The sequence below is a fragment of the Bombus terrestris genome, chromosome 2, assembly GCF_910591885.1.
Source record: "Bombus terrestris chromosome 2, iyBomTerr1.2, whole genome shotgun sequence".
Classification (NCBI taxonomy): domain Eukaryota; kingdom Metazoa; phylum Arthropoda; class Insecta; order Hymenoptera; family Apidae; genus Bombus; species Bombus terrestris.
The window spans coordinates 1,581,258-1,602,406 of record NC_063270.1 but is presented as its reverse complement, the minus strand read 5'-3'; the positions used below and the strand labels follow the sequence as shown (position 1 = coordinate 1,602,406).

General features: G+C 38.2%; 1 protein-coding gene across 5 annotated transcripts in view; it reads right to left on the bottom strand.

The window, feature by feature from the left end:
- LOC100647887 (transcription factor AP-2-epsilon) overlaps positions 1–21,149 on the bottom strand; it is a 198,533-nt gene that overhangs the window by 31,547 nt on the left and 145,837 nt on the right. For 3 of the 5 annotated variants that reach the window (XM_048414478.1, XM_048414479.1, XM_012315183.3), the window contains 3 exons: positions 10,382–10,759; positions 682–897; positions 379–430 (listed from right to left, as the gene is read on the bottom strand). In XM_048414478.1, coding sequence (XP_048270435.1) covers positions 379–430; positions 682–897; positions 10,382–10,759 — 646 coding nt within the window. Of the gene's footprint in view, positions 1–378; positions 431–681; positions 898–10,381; positions 10,760–16,243; positions 17,281–21,149 lie in introns of those variants that run through there. The other 2 variants (XM_048414477.1, XM_048414476.1) reach the window with 2 other exon arrangements.

Sequence of the window (21,149 nt, the reverse complement as noted above, 5' to 3'; positions counted from 1 at the left end):
ATAATATCCATTACTTTTTTTCCATTTATCCCTACGTGAAACGTCGCTTTTTACGCCGTTGAATCGCGTAAATTCGTCGGTTCGTTAGAGATTCGATGTTTGCGGTGTTAAAACAGCTTATATGGCTTTGGAAATTAAGAAAACATCTTCAGCGATATAACACGTTGATAAGGTAGCAAATTTGAGTGGCGCATTTGATAATGAGCATCAAACCCGTAAGGAACTGGTAGGACGAAAAGGAGATAAGATAAGGTGGAGTAAGATTATCGCGATAAAATGAAATAAAGGTTTTTACTTTGAAATGGAATACTTTAACACGATCTTATGGCAATGTATATTGATAATGTAGCAGATAGCAGAAGGCAAGATATTACTTACTTTTTAGGAGAGGCAGGTCATTCATGAATCCTCCATCGTCTACATTTGTGTTCTGAAGCAAAGATAATATAAAAGATCAAAATAAACACATTCATAAGAAAGCAATATTCGAATATATTTTGAATTGAAAGAGAAAGATCATAGAAATTAATTCTTTAAGTCTCTGTCTTTTGAATTTGCTGGATGATGTTAGTAATTAAGATCGAAATTTTTCATAAATATTATAAGCATTTTCATTGATGAAACAGTAAGAACGCAACAGCGGTAGAACGATAATAGAGAAAATGTGTTGTGATTACGTACATCGTCGCTCACCTGGGGGTCGTCTACGAGGCTGCTGTGGAGAACGAGGTCGGTTTGGTCGAGACCCGGGGGTGGTAGAAGGGCGTCAGGACGGCGAACAGCGCCATATTCGACGCCCCTTCCACCGCCGCCGCCACCGCCACCGCCACCTCCGCCGCCACCACCTCCGCCACTACTGCGCCCACCGTCGTATGGAAACGACGCATGCATATTTGTCTGAAATTAAATATCAAAAGAAATATTACTTCACTTACATATTGACAAATAATAGGAAAAAGTGCTTGCAAATAAAAATTATAATTGGCGAAGACAAAGAATAAAATTGGGTCAGATATAGAATCGTTCTATTTTTGAGTTACTTGATACGATCGGTAAATGTAAATATCGAAGATTTCTACTCGAGTTAATTGCAAAACTACTCAGCTGTGAAAGAATCTCTCAATGGAAATAATCGTGGTATAGCTAATTATATACTTTGTTAGTAAGTCTCCGCACGTTGCCATGAATAAATTTATTTAGAAACACGTGCAGTGTGCATTCTATGCGTATTGTCAACGTTAGTACAACGTATCTTTTAGGTTACGATATATCAACAAACAACACGTATTCCTTTTATGTCACGATTGCTCAAGTTCCCATAACAATCTCTATTACTATTACTATTAAGTCTTAGATTCCTAGATTCTCTATATAACTTCTTCTCAAAATAATGAAAACTTCTAAACGTCAAATTGAAATAAGACTCAGCTCTCGTACCTTTAGACCAAGTCTCGATGATTCGACGATTAACTCGAATCGCTGATATAATCGCATAGAAGCACGTAATGCAATAATGTTAGTCGAATCTTGATTTCGCGCAACTTTTTGTTTTCTCTTCGAGAGGACATTCTCTTCGTTATACAGAAACTCTTCGGAGAATTTATAAAAATCAACTTGCGTGTGGTGAATTCGCGTGCGATTTTCGTGGAACGAGTTGCATTCAGCAATATCAAGATTAACCATAAATCCATTCGGTGACATCGGGTTAATTTAATCAAAGTATAAATAAAATTTCAACAGGTCTGATAATTCGCCGAGGCGAACGTCCAATATTAAGACCAATTAAAAGCTGAGTAAATCCGGTATCGATTACGTAAATCACTCGGCAGCGCACTTTTAAGCGATATCACTCGTTCGACGAATCGGGGAAAAATTAATTTTATAAATCGCAATACCGACGGCATGTTTTCAGAAGCGTACACATTAAGAGGAAGACACAGCGTTGAAGTTGTAAACGATAACCATACCTGTTCATAAATATTTGTTTATTACCAGAGATCACATTTATTATTGTCATTCAGTACACACGTAGTTATATCATTGCCTACATAAATTATTATAATCAGTGTTATAATAGGATGTGTAGATTAAAATTCAAAAGCGATGGAACTTGATGTTTACGATCGTCGATTTTATACGGTAACCAAATAATATTTTTCAATGTTCACCAAGTATGCGGCTAAGTATGCGTGACTACTCCTCCGTGAGATCCATGTAATTCTTTATTAATTGCTATTACCGAAAACGAATTGCATATTTTATTTAACGTTCGCGTATTTACAGGCGCGAAGTTGAAGTTTGTCTCTTATGTAAGAAACTATACATACGTAGTTACAGAGAAATATAGAGGGGAAAAAACGAAGACAATCTTCCGAGAATTGAAATACAAGGTAGATATATGTTTGGAATTTTAATCACATATAGCGAGAAAAACCAGAGATTTTATCTAGACTGCAAGTCGGCCGTGTCACAAATACGGTTGTATTACGAGCCCTTACCATTATTGTCATACATCTTTCCTATGCGATCCACGCGATTCTCGCATCGAGAAGAAATCTCTGCGCACGTTTCTCCGATTTCTTTCCCAGATTGTTGGTTCTATTGTAGTCGTTTTCTCCGTTATGACTATTCCAGATCGTTGCGATACATTCGCTTTTAAATAGCGAATGGAATAGCGAAATTATGAAGCTTCGGTATACCAACTATTCGATCTAGTGAACAGAGTCAAACAGTTCTAATGGTTTGAAAAGTAATGGTGAGAAAACATGAGACGGAAGTAGCTAATACAAAGCCCGAAACGTAAAGCGATAATTTTATATTTACCAATTTGAGAACAGGTACTACTTTCTCTCTGTGACTTTTTTTCGTTTCTTAGATACCCATTAATTATTGCTTCTTTCCGAGTAAAATGTTAGTCATCGTTTTACGACTGCGTAATTATAATCCTTTTCGGTAAAACAATTAAAATCTACTTTCGATGATACGATCGTATATATGCTAATAAGTTCATAGTCCTATATATATTATACCTTAATGAATTTTAGATGAGTTTCATATCTTACCAAGCAAAAGTATTAGAAAGTCATTAAATGGAACTAACAAAGTATCATTTAAGTAATTTTAAACCATTTTTAAACCGTCGAATAAAATACACGAAATAAATGAATTCGATGACATTCAAGGATGTTCGCATACGAAGATTTTTATTTAGAAAGTAATAACGATTATAGTCACTATACTAATACAAATCACCCTACAATTTCTCACATCTAATTAACTACTTACAACATTCTTCATCACCCACCGGACACTGACATTAATATTAATACCCGAGAGTGGCAAATTAGCCGTACACCGTCGTCTCATCATGCAAACATGCTATCCCAAAAAAGCGCATGTACACCTATAACCTCATTTACATTTCAGCAGGCATAGGTTACCTAGCTCATTTATCAACATGAATGTCATAGCGATGTTGCAGATCCCGATTAGCGAAACTCGATGATGAACTTCGATATGATCAATAGCTATGTGCATTCGATAAACATGAAATTGTTCAGTCTTGTGGTATTTAATCTTAAAATCCAAACATTAATCAATACTTTTTTAACATGAACGTTCGTAAAATATTCGACCCAATTTTTCCCAAATAACGTTGCAGATACTGTAACTTCTTTAAAATCTCGAAAAAGATATTGAGCGAATTCTTGGAATTGCCTTTCACGATCGCAATGTTAGAAAGCAGAATTTGATAATGTATATTGATTGCAAGAATATCTGCAAATGAAATGTTGCATTAACGCAACAGTGGTCCATAATGGGTTAATAAAAATAATAGAATCGATAAAATACAAACGAGAATTTTGTTAGCTATAAAAATTACGACCGTTTTAGGACTTAGGTCGCGAGTTGCCGCGATATCCGAGCTGTCGTACATCGAAAATCGCACGATTCATCGTATGCGACGTCCTGACCATTTAGAGTCCGGCTTTCACGCGACCAAAGAAATAGAAACGCGGTGCTAATTAACTCGGCTAAGTGGTCGAGCGCTACCTACCGGTATCTATCGACGGCCCGCGTTAGTTATAAATTGATGTAACCATGCCAGCCGACTAATGAGATGAAATGTGATCGCCTTTCTCTCGTTAAACGCCGCGGTGTGGTGAAGTCACGACGGTCGGCATTCGCGGTATCGATACTGATAAATGGGACCACGCCGCGGATATCACGGCGATCCCTTCCGATCGACGATCTAGCGAGTCTTACCCATATTTCCTCTTGTGTAATTAGACACACACACACACACACATACTTACACACATGCATGCCTTTACCTTCTCCTTTTTGTCATGTTAATCGAGATTCAGAGTTACGTAACATTTTTGCAGATAATACCTGTTATGCGAGCGAGCAAATATTTGATGGTCGGACCGTTGGAAATTGGTGGTCGATGGAGTTTAAGGAAATGGAAGATGTTGAGGTTTGATTATGTTGGCTGATGATTCGACAGAATGTTATATTAGTGGTGTAGACGTGTAATGAAATTGTTTGAGTACAAATAAAAAGTATATATTTTCTTTTCTTTGTTCTTTCAGACAATGTAAAGATTTATGTTAAAGAAGAAGGTATTTTTATTGATTTAAGAGGAAAGCGAGTACGCATTCGAGATGAAGGAAAGTATGGTGTATCTGTTGCAGAAGCTCTTTCGCAATAGTATAACCGTAAATTCGATCAAAGAACAAGATAGTTTTAAATAATGCGGATTTTTATGGCAATTGTTTACTTTTTTCAATGCAATTTTTTAATCTCATAAGGTAAATATTCTTGTTAATAAAATGAGAAGAACGTATCTAGATTATCGTCATTGTTCCGTAACAACTGGATATTTAACTCTTCCCCGTGAGAAAGACGTCCGACAATGAGGCAGATTTTCTGAATCGTAAGATCCCTTATCGAAGAGGCTGTCACAAATTGTACTCTCTCGAGCATAAATGTGAGATTGTGAAGGGATTCAGACGAGATACTATAATTCAGTATAAAACGCGTGGGCTATGGTGTATAGAGGAAGCACGAGGCTGCTCGTTTTCAAGGATAAAACTATTGGAATCGGCCGAACCACTTGCTTGATTATTGGCATTGTCGTCTCTTTTTCGGAAGCGTATCATCATCTGTTCTTTCTTCTTTGTAAAACGTTTCTCATGAAATAGAGCGCACACGATTTTATTTACATCGACTACAAACTTTGGTTTTCGTAGTTTTCAAATACGTATTAAACTCCCAGCACTAGTGTAAACATGATTATAAATTGTATGTTCGACACAGATTTTACAATCAATCAATTTACACATACATTTATGTATAAATATATTTACGATGCAGATTGTGATACATATTTATGATAGATTTACGGTATCTTAAGGCACAAGTAATAATTATTTGATTCGTAATACGTTACATAAGGAAACTACAATTTTTAATTTTTCATCTTTATCAACAAGATCTCCAGCAAAGAAAACAGCTCTATCGATTTTTCTGCAACTGTAGACAACGTTATTCATTACCTCCATACCTCTCGTTTCCCTTAATCATTTGACTAGAAACTACCGTATCATTGTTGTTCAGTTAGATCGAGTATGACGTAACATTAGTCATCGGCAGATGAAATGGCGTTTATTAATCGTTTTATCGAGTGATCGGTGATTTCCGATTACACGCCGATCCAATGTTACCTTGACGAGTTGGGCCCACGCGTTTATACCGTACTTGATCCTGTAAATTTTTCACCGTGTCTCCCATGCAACGCAAATTTCACGTGTCATGTAAACGAGAGAGCAAATTAAAACGAAAAGAACAGGGTGGAGGAATCGTTTACCTCTTTTACGCATCTCCGATACCGTCTTAAGGATTGCAACGCTTGGCATATTTCAGTCAAAGTAAACGCGTCCCTGGCATTCTCCCCGAGGGAATGCCAAAGGTCAGCCGAAAATTTAATAAGTAAATTACTCGAGGGAGGGCAACGAACGCGATGGTTCAAGAGGGTGGCCCATTCCCAAAATATTAGAATGCATCGCAGCTGGAAGAAATCGTAGACGAAGGAAATAACAAAAATATTTCATCCATCCAATTTTTCTAATCGCATATGACTTTGTAACGATATAAATGTATAATTAAGCTTGGAAGTAGGCAATTTATATTCCATGGTAATCTATTTGGGGTACAGGAAATGTGATTTAAAGGAACCTTCGCTGAACTTTCACTTTTTTTTACACGCGATAGAATGTAGAACAGTTTCCAATTTTTTTTTTTCTACCGCAAGATTAATAACTTTTGAATTATAGTAATTAAGACAATGACGAAGGAGTCGTTAATTTTTTAGATTTGATAATCTAGTCCATATATAATTACGTGCTTTCGAACCCTCAAAGTGGTTTCGAACGGCGTGTCCCCTTGAAGCTGTCGAAGCATAATCTCGCATCGTTGTCGTTCTCGATGCTCGTGGCAGAGATACCAAACCGAAAACTCTAAGGGTGACGCGAGTCGACGCATAGTCATCGCGGCAAGTTCCCTAACTACGATCAACTATGCAAGACGCCGTTACTGCGTATAGTTTGGGAAAGGAGTTTGAGACTTTATGCCCCGTCTACAACTATCTTCTCTCCTAGCAGGCCGAAAGTCTCCCGGAACCATGATAATCGCGTAACTTTACGGAAATTTCGCTATGCCTGCTTTAAGATTTCATCATTCTCGAAATAAAGTTTTCAATTCATCATTCGTAATTAATCTCTTTAAGGGTGAATTCATTATCATCGGTAAAGATTTACTTTCTATCGTCTAGAAGAAAACAAAATTTACAGTAACATTTAGGATAAATGGTGAAAGTGAGCGATAAAAGTAATCGAAGGATGTGCTCAATACTTTATTATGCTCGCGAATCGCGAGATTGGATCGATGTTAGGTTTCATTGAGAACAAGATCGGCCACCCTCCTTTGAAGAATGCGCTTTAGGCAAACCAAGATAAGCTACAAGGGGTTGTACTGCTCGAAATAATCGATATTTCAATCTCGTAGGTCGGCAAAATATTTTAAAGCCGAGTTTCTAGTGGAACATTCTACGTATTTACAAATATCGATATGAAACGAATTTGCTTCGTAACATCCCATAAAAATTAAATAATATGTTATTCTGCATTTTCGTATTGTACATAATCCATTGTATTATAATTCGTTATTTTCAGCAAATTATACCAATTTCACTTCATAGTAAACATCGACGATAGAAAATAAATCGTGATTATGAAGTTGCTGTTAACAAAATGAAATTAACGAGTCGGTGCATTTGCAATAGCTTTACTAAATAAATTTCAATCCGAACGTAATTGTGAATTCCTAACGCCTTCTTCACCAATATCAAAGTACATTTTCGTCCGTGTTTTACTCGTTTTACGAGGCGCGAAATAAATAATTTTCGATACAGAATTTCAGGCTCGCAATACGAGACTGCATATGGCGCAGACAGATGCGTTAAACCGAACCCGCTTTTCTGTTCTTCTGGCCAGTTTCGATCTGTGCGAAACTAAACGTATTCTTCGGCCGCGTGTCGAATTTCGTCGAACCTGGTCTTTTTTGCGCGAACGTCACACGACACCTATGGAAACCGCCCAAAACATAATCCACAGCGTGGTTTACGCGAGTCCCCCCGCTATAATTAGGGTGATACTTTCATAAAAGCTATTCGGGTAAGGTGTACCGCAAATACTATTATCGTGAGTATTATTAGAGGTCTGAAGTTACCCTAAATACGTGGTAGCACGGTGTTCCGTTACTATGAGCAAAGGCGCGTTATGCTCCACGTGAATTTGTTTGGGAATCTAGATCCTTCAAATAATACACTTGCTTTTTAACGATTAAATCAAGCTTGTAAATCACAAGCCTTAGATAATTATCGATTACAGTAAAAATATATTCTATTGTTGAATACCCCGCAAGAAGATGCAAGAAATAAAATGTGATATTCTGTGGACGTTTTGATCTATAATTCTAACGAACGTGTTACAAACACGAACTACTTATCCTAACTAAAAAAAAAAAAAAAAATAATTGACGATTTCTAAACTCTTCACAAACTTGATCTTAACAGAACGCATAAGCGAGATCATCTTCTAACAACTCTTTCGCTCGATAGACAATTCCAAAGTCTTCCTCCTTTAACCCATCCGTAACCCCGTCGAACTATCGGTAGACAGTCAATGCTTCTCCAAATACAGCCGAGGGAATAAATTTTCTACTTTACGGAAATAGACCGCGTCTACCCAGGAAGACCGCGACTATGCCACGACTCGTCCACGTACTTACGATTCCCGCTAGAACAAACAATACTCTCGCACTTCTTTAAACAAAAAGCCTGCTGCGGGTATACTTAACATGGAGCTGTTCTCCGCGTATTCGACGTGCGACGGTTAGACAGCGAAGCGGAGAGAGACGATCGAGAACAGGCAAGAAACCACACGATCCATCCGTAAACCAGAAAAATCCAACTAATCGGGAACAAAACGTTACGTTGATCCTCGACTTCCTGCTGGCCGGTTCTTCTGACTAGCCGAGAGTCGATCGTTTCTTTCGAGTTACGTTAATACCTGACCAGGCTATCCCACCCATTGGAGCGAGGACAGGCACGCAGAACCGTGGCAAATGCAAATGTCGCGCGTCTCGACTCCTCGCGTGCTCTTCGTGGGATCAACGATCGTAATCACCGATGTCACGGGCCGACTTATTGGTCGCGATACGTCTAATAGATCGATAGCCGGCCATTATTACGCATCCCCCTGCTGTTCAACCGCCAGCGGCCCATCCTACAAATAACACGCCGCGTACCTTTTCTAATGAGCCAGCCGGACGTGCACGTGACCGGATCTTCGCGCGCTTCGATTTTACGCGCAAACCTCCAGGATGATCTTGACAACCAAACGACCGTATTTCCGCGAGAACACGAACGCGTTTCAGAATCATCGTTTATCGATTTACTTTGAAATAGATTTTGTTTTATCGATGATTCGCGTACTATTGTTTCGGCAATTATTACAGCGAATAAGTGGTGTTTAATTTGATGTAGGGTATGGTTAAATTGGGTCTTGGGACTTCTGTTTCTATTATATTTGTCCTATTCTTATTTGTATACAGTGGACATCTATTTATACGAACTTACTGGCAGACAGATATGTAATTTATGTAATAGAAGTTTCTACCTCTTATGATTTTTCATCCATACATTGTAGTAGGAATTCACGTTCAGACAAATAGATTTAACCAGGAAGAATTCATTTAATCAAACGCTAACTATAATTTCGTTCGTATAAGCGAAACTCATATAAACGGTGGTTTTGTTGTTATAAAACGTGAGAAGCAATAGGCAAGTTTTGAAAGTTTATATAGTAAAACACTAGCACCAAAAAATGTAGTATATCTAATTAACGTAGTAAATCTAATTAACGAAGATAATGTTTATGAATATTTACTAATACTTACTAAATTGAGAAAAATGTTAATGAAATATAAATAATTAATAGACAATTTTAAGATATGCGTAATATCTAGTCGTTTAAGAATTAATGCGAATATTTAATTCCGACGTCGACTTTCTACGATGGTATAAGTCTTTCATTTTTTAATAGGACAAAGATATTAATTACCATAACTATAATATACGGCAAATGGCATTTACCGTACATTACCGTAGGATCATAACGAATGCGATGATGGGAAAGCGATAAAGTTTCAGAGTGTATATATGCACATATGTTAGTAATCTGTTAGCGTAAAATAATTACAGTCTTTATCGTAAAAAATAGTTATGCGTGTATTTGAAATAAAATTTTATCTCGCAAATATTTTGAAACACAATAAACTAAAGACAGTTTTTCTCGGTACGCACTACGTATTCTGATACAGTGAATTATTGTAATTATGATTCGATGAGGACGAACGATGAAACATCGCTGCAATTTTCTACCGATCGCGCTACGCGAATCAGCATACTTAGATATTCATATTTTAATGATGCAATATACAAGAGCGTGTTACCTTCCTAGTAGAAACATAAATACGTTGAATCGTAAAATATTATTAACGCAAAATTTCAACAATGTAACATCTATCGTTCGCGCACGATGCGAGATTGGACCTAATCTTACGATTTAACTTAATTTTTATTTCCTTCTGGAGATGCTTCGTATTTCTTTCACATTATAAACATCTTAAAATCGATCAAAATACTCCTAGTAATAAACAGATTTATATTTGTAAGCTTAACTGATTGACGACTGTGGTTGACTTTAGGGACGAAAGGGTTAAATCCTACTAATAACTCATCGAAGCGATTACTCACCACATGGATGCCCTCTGCGTCCCTCCTGAGATCACCACTCCTCTGGCCAGCCGTGACAGCGGCACTCAAGTGATTATAGTGATGTTGATGCAACGTGTTGAGCGTCTGCGTGTATGGATCGCCGACGAGGTAATCGAGATGTTGTGGCTGGCCAAGACCCGGATGTTGAGGGCTCGCCGGCGCATGATGATGCGAAGGGAACGGGGGTGGAAAGTACGGTGGTTGAAAGTCGGAGGCGGTGGGCAACGATGCGCCCCCGTGATGGGGCATCCCACTGCCGTTTCCATTGCCTCTGTGACCGTGGTGATGGGCGCCGGAATACGGCGAGGAATTTCCACCGCCCAGCGAGGAAATACCCCCGTGACCAGTTAATCGGTCCTGTTCGCAGAAAAATTCATTCATTACTATATATATCACGAGATATGTTAGATACTTGTCGTCGTAAAAGGTATTTTGGAATATCTTATGGTAGAGCTCAGACATTTTATGCTTTTCGTAGTTTACTCGTACAGTTTTTCTATAATTTACTCGCTTTACATTGTTACCATTCTCCATCGCATTTTTAAATTTTAATCCCCTAACTATCCGTTCAAACATCGGCTGCAATTCGTTTGCGGTTAGACGGAACGACTTATGAAAACGTAGTAGCGCTTAAAGGATTAAAATTTTCTCTCGTGAGCAAGTTCAATTGTTTCCAACAACGTCATATATAAGGGCACATCAAAAGAAAAAGAAACGCAGGGAATAAAAAGTAATAACCATAATAAAAGCGAGCAGAGATACGCGCGTTCTTCGACACACATTCACGTTCGTCGTCGACCGTAACTTTCGCCGCTATTAAAAAATTGCTGGCCACAAGTAATTGCGGTGACTAATGTGCGCTGGTATCGAGAGAGAAGAAAAGAAAAGAAAAGAAAAAAAATCATGTCAGCGGCGTTGGAGGTCTGCCATTACTATAAACGACGGGTATATGAAACAGTGGCGCTTATTTCTCGAAGGTGGTGAACACAAACGCGAATAAATACCATGCAAATCTTTTAGCACATAACGTAACGAAAATAACTTAGGGACGGAATATAGGCGTGGTATAGATCTTTTTTGAGGAAATCATATGAGAGTCGAACGAGCGTCACCGACCACCAAGCTCTCGATAACGCGATAAAGCGTTATTAGGAGTGATAAGCGACCATGAGGAAAACTCGTCGCTTGATCGTGAACGTCGCTCCTTTCAGGCACTCATAAATCGATAGCGATTTCCTCCATTCGGTCGTGCAATTTTCGATAATTTATCCGGCATCGAACTATAACGGATGACACGAATAAGAAAGTTTATTTGAAATTCTTTGGTCAGTGGCAGGTGAATAAAATGTATAAATTTTTAAAACATGAAAAAGCATGCGACGAGGCCGCTTTTATAAACGTTTCGTAATTCTTCGTGTGTGTGTGTGTGTGTGTGTGTGTGTGTGTGTGTGTGTGTGTGTGTGTGTGTGTGTGAGGAGTAAGTTTTTAGTTTAATTAAATTAAATTTGTTGTCTTGTACTCTGACATTGCAATTTTCGATGGTCCAATGAGATTAATTACCAAACTAAATGATTAAGATAACTTAACTGGTCAGATAATTTATATTTCTGACGTATCAATTTATTTACCCAGAAACTCCATGCTTTACAATAAACATCTGCATGTAAAATATACCATGTCATACTTATATCGTAAAAGCCTAAATTGTAGATTGAACTAAAATTAATTCGCTTACTTTTTACGTTTCAATTGCGTATTTAAAGACGTTCGCGGTTAAGAAACAACCTACTTAACATATTCGATAAAAATTCAGTAAAATTGGTTTCTATTGTGCATTTGAATAGTCTTCCTTTCTTATAAAAGTATGCTTCCACTAAAATTAACACGTTCAGAAGAATTACTTCAGAATTGAGAGACAGAAGCTTCCGGTACGTCGTAGAAAAGGATAAAATTACAGTGTTCGAACGTTGTTATAGAAAGTTCATAAATCTTCTATAATCACTTTACATTGGCATTAAGTGGGCTTAGGAATTTTACGAGCAAATAATTATTGTTTGGGACTGATTATCAATCTTCAACTATTTTAGGTATATTCGTTTCCGATATTTTCTTCGAATACATCTTTCTAATTTCTGTTCGACGCTGTTACAAAATTTCGATAAACATCTCCGCGTTAAAAGCTAGGCATATCAGAATCTCTACGAACTATCGACTGCATGAAATATCAGTCACAAATCGCAAGATCATCGAAGCAAATTGCTGAGCTGTGATTAAGCATGTTTCACCTTTGAAAATATAGCGAATTGTATGTACAAATGTACTTTTCAGTCTACATAATTGCTTGAAACGAAATGAAAGGAAATATTATTATGCGATTATTGATAGACCTAGGATAATTAAAAATATATTTATAGTTTACAAATCAGTAACTAAATATTTTGAAAATTCCACAAGTATTAGCAAACTAAGCGTTTAATAAAAATTCTATTCGCTTATCTTTAAACTAATTTTTTTTTTAAATTACGAAATTCTTTTTCGCTAGAACACAGGTAATGTGTTTCCAAAATCAAGACTCAGAATTCTAATCAAAGGACCGGATAATGCACAAACAGAATCCACGTTCGTAATTTCCAAGATTACGACGCTTTTGCGCGGATTTCAAAATTTTTCGCTCGATGAAAACGGAACCCAATCTGGTCCACGTGATCTTTCGATGGAACGATTACGCGATATTATTCCGATAGATAGTATCGATTTGTGATGTATCTGAATATCGGCAGAAAGGCTTTCTATAGACACTATACCGGTGCAAGCCATTAGGTTTCTGTTCTGGTGATACGATCTCGAACATCTCTATAAGCAACGATGGGCCAACGCGTGTACCTTTTTTCCTATCCATACGACGGTCCATTTGGATGTCATTTGTCGATTCTAATTATGTAAGGCAATTTAAAAGCGAATGCCACTCGTGAATGAGATGAATTTTACTTAATGGTAGTATACGTTCATCTACACGATGATTATACACTATTGATTAGAAACTTTGCGAAGACTTATTCAGACATAAATTCATCAGAGATATAATATATTAGTATACTCTTAAATATTATTTTGACTTCGAACATTTCAAAGCTGTGGTATCACCAAACCAAACCAAAAGACAACAAGCGGTATAACATCTGATCTCTTCGCTAATTTCATCCCTAAGAACATTTTTCAAAAAAGACTTTCGTACGTTAGAAATAAAGTATTCGATAGGCACAGTATCCATGTAGGGTGAAACATCGCGACTCGAACTGTTCGTAACGGAATTCAACGATGATAGGTCGAAAATTGAGCGGAAGGACCCGTTATAAAAGGGAACTCTCACTTGGCCAAATACCATAATCTGGCCTAATCTGCCCGATACCGATGTTTAATGAGACAAAATTCAGCTTTGTCGCTTTCCAAGTCGCTTTCCAAATCGTTATTTCGAAATCTATGTCGGGTAGGCAGGGCCTGGGTCATTGCAACAGACCGCTGTACCTCGTTTTATTCCGTACGAAATATTTGTCGTCGTTTAACGAGCCGCGTCGTTACGAACCCGTGCACAAGTACCGTTTCATCTTCGATGCCAAACGGAGCCCCATTAAGGCGTATTTCAATTTGCAGTAATGTTTGTTACTCGACCATTATAGGTTTGACTTTCACGTGTCTGGTTCACGTTCCAAACGGACACGCGTCATCAATTTCTTACGTGGTTAAACATCTGATTTCAATATATCGGACAGTTAAATTTTCTCATTTAAATAAGATCATCGAGAAAACGCTTCGATTCGTATTGTTGTCGTTAATACCTTATCGTTACGGCTTTATATTCATCGATTTAAATATTTCCATTTCCTTAAGAATTATCTGCGGACAGCGTGTACAACGAACTGTTTGTCGTGCAGGGTAATTATCCAAATTAATCCAAAATTGGATGCGACGTTTCGCGTATTCGGAAAGAAAATACGTAAACGCGATCGCACATGAAAAAATGATTTAAAGAAACGTAAATGTTGCAGTTTGATAGTGATTCGAATTTACAAGTACGGTATTATACAGACATTATACAAGATAGGAGGATCAAATAGGCAAACGCGGGAAACGTTTCGTATGGAGCAGCGGAAGAGACAGTAATTACGAGGCTAGAAAAATACAACGATACCAATGAATTTTAAAGAAATAGTTCCAACAATAATATTCCAGTTACTATCTGTTTCCGAGTAATCTCGTGGATTCAACTTCCTCGCTTAATAATTAACTCGAATGCCAGTTATTCGCCGAATCGTGTCCTTTGAAAGCGTAAAAATCATTTTCGTATCGGTTCGATACCGACATACGGCTGTAGAAGATTGATCGAAGCGAAGAAAGTAATGTAAGAAGTCAGGAACTACATAGATCGTGGCGCAAAAAAAAAGACGACGATCGTTTAATAACAAGCTCGATCAAAACGATCTGACACGATACACGCATAAAATTTCGGCTTGGGAGCAACCTGCAAACGACCGATTCATTTCACAAGACGCATAGCCGAACTTTCCAGCTGAGATCGCTATTGATAAGGTCGGGAGAAATCGTCCTTCTTGCCACATATGACATGTAGACAATTAATAACCAATAAGTCGGCCCCGTGTCGAAATCGACAGATTGTAGATTACGAATAAATAACTAGAAAAGAAATTAACAGTGTTGAACGTTTGTGAGAACTCTCCAACATTTTTTATTTAATGTATCGTTCTTAACCTTCGATAGCGGTAGGTAACCTGAATAATATATGTATTATGCAATTGTACTATTCCATTGTCACTAATTTAGTTTCATTTGCATTGTCAAAATAATGAAATTGATATTTATGATAATTTTCTTTTTATAAGCCAAAAGAAATTTAACTGTAGAACGCCAACACGTTTTATGAAATACTTTGATAGAATTCTAAATGTGAATGAAAAAATGATGTATATTGGAAGATTTAACTAGACAGAAATAGTACCTAATCTTTAACACTTTGATTTTCTGCTACGCCTACTTGTTCGACGATTACGGCAACGAGTATTTTTATTGCGTAGTGAAAGTTTTATTTCCACCAACTATCATGGGATCACGTATCATGGAGATTATTAACTTGAAGATCGCAGACGATAGATATATGGAAAGAGTTTGAGATTTGATTGCTCAAAAGTCTAATACGAGTATCTGTTTTCACTACTAAATTTCATGATTGATTCTACTAATATTGATTGGATCGTAAGAAAAATATTTGTTTTACGACGATGATCGTGAACTACGTTATAGTATGAATTACTCTTTACGTTTTATCGAGATTGAAGCTGATTGAAATATATTCTACGATGCAGTTTCATGCAAATTCGAGTTAATGGTGAATTATGTTTTCGTATATTTTTAATACATTACTCAAGCGTAATCAGTGCATGAAACTCTGCTCAAACAACTTCCTTCTCTTCGAGCAACGAAATTGGATATAATTTGTATCTTTTCATAGATAAATAGATGATTAATCGCAAAATTGATTGCTATCGTCGCTACGCTTTTATAATCTACACAATTACACTGGCTTCTTTTCCCGCAAACGTTTAAATTTCATCTGCCATAAACACGAATAATTGCACTTGGTTATCGTATCGAAAACACTATTAATAAAATAATCTTCATCCAAAATCGCGAAATGACAGAACTATCTTAGAAAAATCAGTGCGTGCATAAGTAAAATTTCATCTGCTTCGGATCATTAAAGGTATGCATTCGATATTCAGAATGAATCGATCACAGAAAATCATAGAATTTCCAACGAAAACGCACCTCGACCTCGATCACCGTGGTCATGTCAACGTGCGGCGCGTAACAGAGCGCCAGCTTGTCCGCTGTCGGCGCTTCCGTTCGCGGCGGGAACATCCCTAGGATCTCCAGTTTGCCGGTTCCAGTGCCAGATCCGTTACAATCGCTAGATCGCTCGCGATAATCACTTTCGAACACTATTTCCTCCTGCACATCACACAATCACGATTCGTTGTCATCTGTGCACCACTTCGCGACGATTGTCGTTTTTTAAACACACTGTGCACTGTGATGGTTCACTATGGTGGTCTCCTTCAACCAATAGGGTAACAACTAGGTTTCTCGTTTCATCGAAAAACGATACTGTTACAAAAGATTTAAACTGTAGGGCACCGAGTGCAACTGCGTTCCCTTCATTACTCGAAAAGTATTCTTCTAATGTTCGAGAGTAAATTGTAGATTCAGAAGAAAAAGCAAAGATAGTTTGATCGAATGATAAGTAACTTTAAACATCATTTCTATGGTTTCACGAGAGAAACAAGCAAAACCAGGCACCCTTGGCAGCGAATTTACCAATCGATTATCGCATCAAAGGCATCAGCCTTCAGCCAAGAATCGTTGGCCGTCGCAAGCGGAACGAGTGAGCGGACACGCGCGAGCTCGTGCATGGTTGCTTTTCGAGGATCGTTCGCGCATCAGTTTCGAGGGTCGCGTGAACGCATTCGACCACCTCGTCGTTGCTCCAACAGACGTCGAGTCCTCGCAGGCACCACGGCGCGGGGAGAAGTCAGAAAACGCGAGCAGAGAGCCAGAAGGCGAAAGATACCGAAAGACCGCGAGAGAAAAGTCAAAGGTTCCGTCGTGGAAGTTCGTAGGCTTTTGTCGGATGAAGGCGAGCCGATGCGAAAGAGAACAGCTGATCGGCTGATCGAGCGTCGTGTTGCGGCCGACCGACTGAACGACGGGGACGACGGCTCGCCGTACGAAAGTATAGCTAAGAGCCGTGTGCCAGCACGACGAGAGGACGAAATGGGAGGTGGTACGATGTGCTCTTACCGAGAGCTACTACTACTACTACTACTATACCACCACCGGCAGCCACCACCACCAGCGACACGGGCGTCGTCGTCGGCAGCTGTGCACCACCACCACCGCCACCACCATCGCCGCCTTAAGAACTCTGCCCTACCAGACCTCTGGCCTACGAGCGCCAAGGATAGGAGAACGGAAAGGAGAGAGACTCTCGTTTGTGCACGCGTACAGACGACGACCGAAATTTCGCCCGAGGATACGCGCCACCACGTGCAACTACTCCTAGAGCTGCCCCACCAGACGATCGAGCGACTACGATCCACGAGGGGACGTCCCATGACCGAACGAATAGGAGAGATACCTCGCGGCCTCGCGCGACGCTACCAACGACGCTACGAACCACGCGAGCCGGCACTCCCCGATCGACACGGGACCCTCTACGCGGTCTAACCAGAGCTCAGAACTTTGGCAAGTTTTTAACCCCTTTTGAACTTGATTCCTTAGTCGTTGCAAGAGTGGCGTGATTTTGAGTTACGAAAAGTATTTCATTTGCTTTATGAAAAGCATAGTATTCCCAGTTTGACACGAAAAATAGTAATATTTCATCGTTTCGCTGGGAGAACATTTGGACATTTATGACAAAAAGTAATACATCATATTATAGACAAGTTAATCAACTAGTAACGGAACGTTATATATATATATAAATAGAGGATTCGAATTTTAAATCATAAAATTGTTGTTGCCAGTAGGGATACAGAAAAATGATTAAGCAACATCGAAGTACATAATTGGATTAGCGACGAAGCAGCAGAAAGATTCTCTCTATCAAAACTTTCGTGTCCATAGTACATTAATAATTAATCTAACGCTTCCTGATTGCAGATGTTGATTGAATGAAACGATGCTAAATCATAGAAGTATTCCTTTTGAAAAATGGAAGCGAATTTCCTGTTCTTCCTTCACAAAACCGGGTTTTATTAAAAAAAAAAAAAAAAAAACAGCTAAAATCCAAGCTATTTCGTGTTCACATGGATTATAAGGATACTCGAGGGTATTTTTATTTCAGATTCACTTCGTTTGAAATAAATGATATTCTCATTAGGTATTTATTATGTATAATAAGGAAACATCGTTAACTCGAAGTAACGAATTAAGGGGAATTCTTAATTGATATAATAAAATTATAGACCATTACTTTCAAATTTACTATGTAAATTATCTAATCTTAAACGAAACGAGAATGCACTATTTCACCGCAGAAACTTCCGCAATACAATCTATAAAACTCAGACGGTTTCTTTATTAGAATAAAGATTCCAATTCCCAATGTAGATTAATCCCTTGATGAAATTCAAGCGTACGCTGATAATTACGCTTAACAGTGACATTCAAATTGTAATGTCGCTCTTATCGAATCACGGTCATCCTGGATATTTCGTGATATATTGTATCAAAGATATTTATTGCTACAAGAGACTAGATCGTGACACTCGATAACGGGGAGATTCGTTATCGCATTCGGCTCCTCACCGCAGGAGGTGAACGTATTAATTAAACGGCGACCAGAAATGGGTCCCCGGTACGTCTCCAGCCGTTTTTCCGTCAACGCTCATTCATGCCGGGAGCCGCAATTAATTCGCGCAAGGTGAAAACGGCCAGCGTTATAGGTCGTCGACTCGCGGCCCGTAATTTATGCCGGTGTAAATTCTGCCACGTAATTACGCCATAGAACGCCATTCACGACTGCAACGAGAGAAGCGTCGCGTCGTCGTGAAAAGACACAGTCGACACCTGAACGCAGTTGGCACGTAAGTCAGGGGCAGAGATAGCCCAAAGAACAAGGACTCGATCGCACTACCAACGATTTTGTTTAAAACTGTTAGATGCAGTTAAATCTTATGTTTAAAAACATTAGAACGTCAAGGTTGCGTACTTACGATTTTTTAAAATATTGGAATGTTGGAATTAGGTATTCGTATAATTTAGGGAATTTGAAGCTTTTAGCCTACAGATTTGAGTCTTGTTGTAATTTGAATGGCATTTAGAGAATTTCAGATTCTTTAGTGCGACTTTGAGGGATATTAGAATGTTCGAATTAAGTACTTATAATTTTTAAAGATATTGGAATGTCAGGATTGGAGATTTACATCATTTTTCGAGTATCTTTAGAGACCAATTTGTTATTTTATTAATTCGCATTTTTAGTTTCGTAGTATAATACGAGATTCGTATAAAATACACAATAAACTTATTATTTAATCAACTTAAAACGATAGGGAAAATTTTATGTACGATTTAAAGCATCTCAGTCGTCGATTCATCAAAAGTACCATCGTAACGGAACTCCATCAACAACTCATATTCGCTAAAACAAACAACCGAAATCTCCAAAGAGATCTATCTATCTGCGCATTGACCATTTCTCATTAACCAAAAGTAAATTCAATAATTCAACTCTCTCGAAATAGAATCCTTAAGATCCACGTTGAGATACGCTCAACTTGTCGACGATGCTCGTGTCGGCCGCACGAAAATCGCGACCGAGAGCTTCTTGATTAATGGTGTTCGATGCGAGAAACGTGATAACCACTCGACAAGATTCTTACTCGCTGCTACTAGATACGAATTAGGGAATTCGATTTCGTTTCGATCAATAGTCAAATTGACGCTGATAATCGGTTTCCGAACAGCTGATTAATCCTGCCTTTCCTTGTAGAGTCCATGTTATACCTATGCATATACAGAACATAACAGAGACGATTGAAAAAACGAACATGAAAGAAGAAACACGGTATGTGTATAGCAAGACAGAATAACGTGGAAACTTCAAGGAAGGAAGCCGCAGCCTACCGATCACGCATCGTGTTGTCATTCGATGCAACAAGAATTTATTAGGACATCGGCAACTAATTTGTCCTGCTAGGTTTCTATCGAGTATTTTTCAATTTCGTTCAACGTTGCCCATCAGTGGAAACTGCGGTCTGCGGTTGTGAAATCGGTAAACCAAATGGAATCGTAAAGCCTGCTCGACCAACGGAATTAACACTGCCGCAAAGCGCACCGATTACTCGATCGCGTTAAACGATCAACCGATTTGTTTGCGGACTCGCGATACGCAACCAATGCAAGTTGTTACAGAGCATGGCTCTTGATAGTATATTTGCTTCGATGTTTGTTTGCTCGGAATTAATGCGAATTAACGCAGTTGGTGAAACTGTGAAACTTATTTCTATGTTAGTAATATTAATATTATAAAGAAGGACGTGGGAGAATACGAAAAAGTTAACCTTCTTTTATGTCAGTACAACTTCAGATTTCGTATAAACGTAAACGTTTTAGATATAAAAAAGGAAAGCTATTTGGAGAAATATACCTTATATAATAAATTACAAAAATATCGTTGACAATTCGAACGATTTTTAATTCTCGCATATTCTACCCATGTCGTAATTTATTTCTTCGGATTTTAATTGTTATCTATCACAAGTAACAAACGGAATAGTTTGCTCGTTACTATTGTGCTTCGTGAACTTTGCATGATCGATTCCACTCGAGGATGCGATCCGATAGCTACACTTCCGAGAAAATTTCTCGATAGATATAGTCGTGCGTCTCTAATCGCATCATCAGATGCATTAAATCGCTAGTTTTAGCGTGGAATTTATACGATTTCAACAGTCCTGTTTGATAGTTCCATTTGAAAAGAGTCGGATGATCTCACGTTCCTCCTCAAGAAGGGTATTTCTTTTTCAATTTTGTTTGACTTGCTCGATTATTTGACAGTTAAATTAATTTGGTCAGATTTACGTCAGTTCTTTATTATACAGTTTTATAAGAAACGGACGAGGCGCGATTAAAAACAAGAAATATCTAATTATTGTAATTTTCAATGTTG